The following is a 3,524-nucleotide window of genomic DNA, read 5'->3' as shown; positions in this document are numbered from 1 at the left end:
GGACTGGATGGACGGGTTGATGGAGGTGGGGGCGGGTGGAAGAACAGTGCTTCCCTGACGTGCAGACTACATCGGACGCCCTTGCTGCATGCCCACCCCAAGACCAAGAGCGTTCATGCCCGTAGGGAGTGGATGTGACCGTGGCGTTGACTTGTAACGGATTTGCTGGTATGGAAATGGGACGTCCTGCGGTGGGCAGGGAGGGCTCACCTGCAGGGCCACCTTGTAGAGCTGGGTCATGGTGAGAATGGCCTTCTTCACCACGTTCACGTTCTCGTCCCTCAAGAGCATGTTGAGGTTCGCGATCAGTTTCAGCAGTAACTCGATGTCTCGTTTGCTGAGGGAAGGCAGGAAGGTCAATGAGGTCTGAGGTCGGGGAGCGGGGACGGGGAGGGTGTGGAACATTCTGGCCAGTGTCCAAGGGGATCGGAATGGCAGCACGAGGCTAGTTGGGGGAGGGCAGGGCCTGCATCTGTCTTGCTTGCTGGCACACCTGGAAGCTGAGGACGGCGCTTTGTGACCTCGGACAGGGCTGCCCCTGCATTCTCTCTGTGTGTCCATCCTGGGTACCCAGATTCCCACCCTACTTTCAACTCCACAGCTCACAGAGGCAGTAGACCACCTGAGGTTCATACGAGCTGTGTGAGCCCCATTACTAATGAGCTCGTAGGTGGTTGTTTGAATTAGGATACTTGTAAAATGTTTAGAACTATGCCTGGTGCATAGAAGCAAATACCCCCAGTTGATTCCAACTCACAGAGACCCTGCCAGACAGAGAACTGCCCCACGGGGCAGTTCTGAGATTGTCATCTTCCTACAAGCAGAAGGCTGCACCTTTTGCCCACAGAGTAGCTGTTAGATTTGAACCATTGACCCCTTTGTTAGCAGCCCAGTGCTTTAACCACTGTGCCTCTGGGGCTTGCTGACACACAGAGAGCCAGCCCGCTGTAAACGTCAGCCACCATGATCCCTGGGAAAGGCCTTTGCTTTCTCTACCCGCCTGTCTGGTTCACAGACGTGATTCCTCAGGCTGAGGGCTCTGAAGGTGAGCTTTTCCCTCAGGGGAGACCTGGGGCCTCTCCTAGGAGGGCCTCGTGGTTTGTTGGAGAAGAAAACTGAGCCCGATTCAAGGACCATGAAAGGGACAGAAAGCTGCTCCTGGAGCCTGGGGCAGGACGCGGGAACCACTGTCCCAGTACAGTTGTTCCTACAACTGGAAACCAGGGTGTGCCGGCCCGATCCACAAAAGAACCTGTGCCCCGCCGTGAAGGCAGGAACTGCCCCGGGTCCCGGCTACACAGGTATACTCTGCCACCTGGGACAGGTGCCCAACCTGTGAACAAAGGGACTCCTGGCCCCCTTGGGAGAGTTCCCCGCAAAGGACTCTTCAGAGAGGGACAAGGGAAGGGCCTGGAAAGGCAGAGCCAATGTTCTGATGGAGGAGGCAGACCTGAGGAAGGAGAGAACCAGGAATCTGATGATCCCAAACTTCTATCAAATGTGTGTCTGGTGCGCGTGAGAGGGACGGGAGGCGGAGTTGTAGGAAGCAGAGGGTGGGGCCAGGCCCAGAGAGCTAGGTGCGATTGCCAGCTACCCCCTCCCCACCCCCACCCCACCGCAGTCCCAGGCCCCCTCCTACCAGGCCTCCTCGATAAAGCCGATGACAAACTTGCGCACTTCGATCGACTTGTCTGCTTGGAAGGTGATGATCTCCTGAAGAGTCGGGAAGAAGTCAGGTCTGCGCTGTGCCAGGATCCTCCCTGCTCACCTCCTCCCGGCCAAGCCCTGCATCCCCTTTGTGACACCGGGAATCCAGGGCAGATGAAGCCCTCAGGACCCAAGAGGAGAGTAGCGGTACCAGGAGGGGGAGGGAGGGTGGGGGGAGAAAGGGGGAACTGATCACAAGGAGCACTCACGTCCAGGAAGTTGTCCAGCAGTGTGGGGTCTTTGTTGATGATCAGCTCTTGAACCTAGAAAGAGAGTAGGGGTGGAGAAGAGACCATCGGTAAAACCGGGGCCGACCGGAGTCTTGGTGGCGTAGTGGATTATGCAGGTCAACAGTTCAAAGCCAGCAACCACTCTCTGGGAGAAGGATGAGGTTTTCTACTGCTGTAAAGATTTACAGCCTTGGAAACCCACAGGGGCAGTTCTGCAATTCTACTCTGTTCTTTCGGCTCACCACGAGTCGGCATTGACTCAATGGCAGTGAGTTTAATCAGGGTAGAGGGGAGAGTATGGGGGGGTGGGGAGGTGGGGGGAGACAGCAAGGAAGACAGCCGGTCAAATGGTTCAAATCCTGGCTCCACCTCTCTCTACCCTGGTACCGGGCAAAGTGCGTCCTTTCTCTGAGCCTGTTTGCTCCTCTGAAAAATGCAAAGATAGCGATCTGACATGTAACCCCCTCCCTAACACAATAAAAAGCTAAAGTAACAGGGGGACTGTTGTTTTGTTTTTCACTTTATTTTGTTGTTTTGTTTTGTTTTGTCTTGTTTTTGTGCTCATGATTATCTCTGCATGTCTGTCTAGATAAGAGATCTAAAATCCATGGCGAGAAGGGCATAGGATGCCTGGTGGGATTTGATCAAGGGCAACGCAGTCGAGAGGAATTACTAAAACCCAAATGAAGGCCGAACATGATCGTGGGTCAAGAGGAAAGTAAAAGGAAATAGAGGAAAGAACTGGGAGGCAAAAGGCATTTATATAGGTCTAAATACAGGCATGTACATAGGTAAATATATTTATATATAATGATAGGGAAATAGACCTATGTACGTATATTTTTATGTTAAGTATTAAGGTAGCAGACATTGGGCCTCCACTCAAGTACTCCCTCAATGCAAGAACACTTTGTTCTAATAACCTGGCATTCTGTGATGCTCACCTTTCCTACAGGATCACTGAAGACAAAGCGGGTGCATAAGCAAATGTGGTGAAGAAAGCTGATGGTGCCCGGCTATCAAAAGATACAGTGCCCGTGGGGTCTTAAAGGCTTGAAGATAAAGAAGCAGCCATCTAGCTGAGAAGCAACAAAGCCCACATGGAAGAAGCACACCGGTTGTGTGATCATGAGGTGTCCATGGAATCAGGTATCAGACACCAAAGACCAAGAACAAAAAAATCTTATCGATATGAATGAGGAGTGTGAAGGGGAGACCCAAAGCCCATCTGTAGACAACTGGACATCCCCTCACAGATGGGTCACAAGGAAGAGATGAGCCAGTCAGGGTGCACTATAGCACCAACGAAACATACAACTTTCCTGATTCTTTAATGCTTCCCCCCCACTACCAGGACCCCAATTCTACCTTACAAATATGGCTAGACCAGAGCATGTATACCGGGACAGATAAACCCCTCAGGACCAATCATGAGAGTAGCGATAGCAGGAAGGTAAAAAGAAGGAGGGGGGAGAAAGGGGGAACCGATCACAATGATCTACATATAACCCCTCCCAGGAGGACGGACAACTGAAAAGTGGGTGAAGGGAGACAGCAGCCTGTGTAAGACATGAAAAAAAAAAAAAA

General features: G+C 52.2%; 1 protein-coding gene across 1 annotated transcript in view; it reads right to left on the bottom strand.

The window, feature by feature from the left end:
* The window catches only part of SYMPK (symplekin scaffold protein), a 50,755-nt gene that overhangs the window by 41,650 nt on the left and 5,581 nt on the right, over positions 1–3,524 (bottom strand). Inside the window, exons 5-7 of the mRNA XM_045292667.1 lie at positions 1,917–1,970; positions 1,640–1,713; positions 211–337 (exon numbers count right to left, since the gene is read on the bottom strand). Of these exons, the coding sequence (XP_045148602.1) occupies positions 211–337; positions 1,640–1,713; positions 1,917–1,970 (255 nt within the window). The remainder of the gene's footprint in view (positions 1–210; positions 338–1,639; positions 1,714–1,916; positions 1,971–3,524) is intronic.

The sequence above is a fragment of the Echinops telfairi genome, unplaced genomic scaffold, assembly GCF_000313985.2.
Source record: "Echinops telfairi isolate 266 unplaced genomic scaffold, ASM31398v2 ScPeMD7_655;HRSCAF=1070, whole genome shotgun sequence".
Taxonomy (NCBI): Eukaryota; Metazoa; Chordata; class Mammalia; order Afrosoricida; family Tenrecidae; genus Echinops; species Echinops telfairi.
Note: the sequence above shows the minus strand (reverse complement) of the source record. Positions and strands in the feature narration are given on the sequence as shown.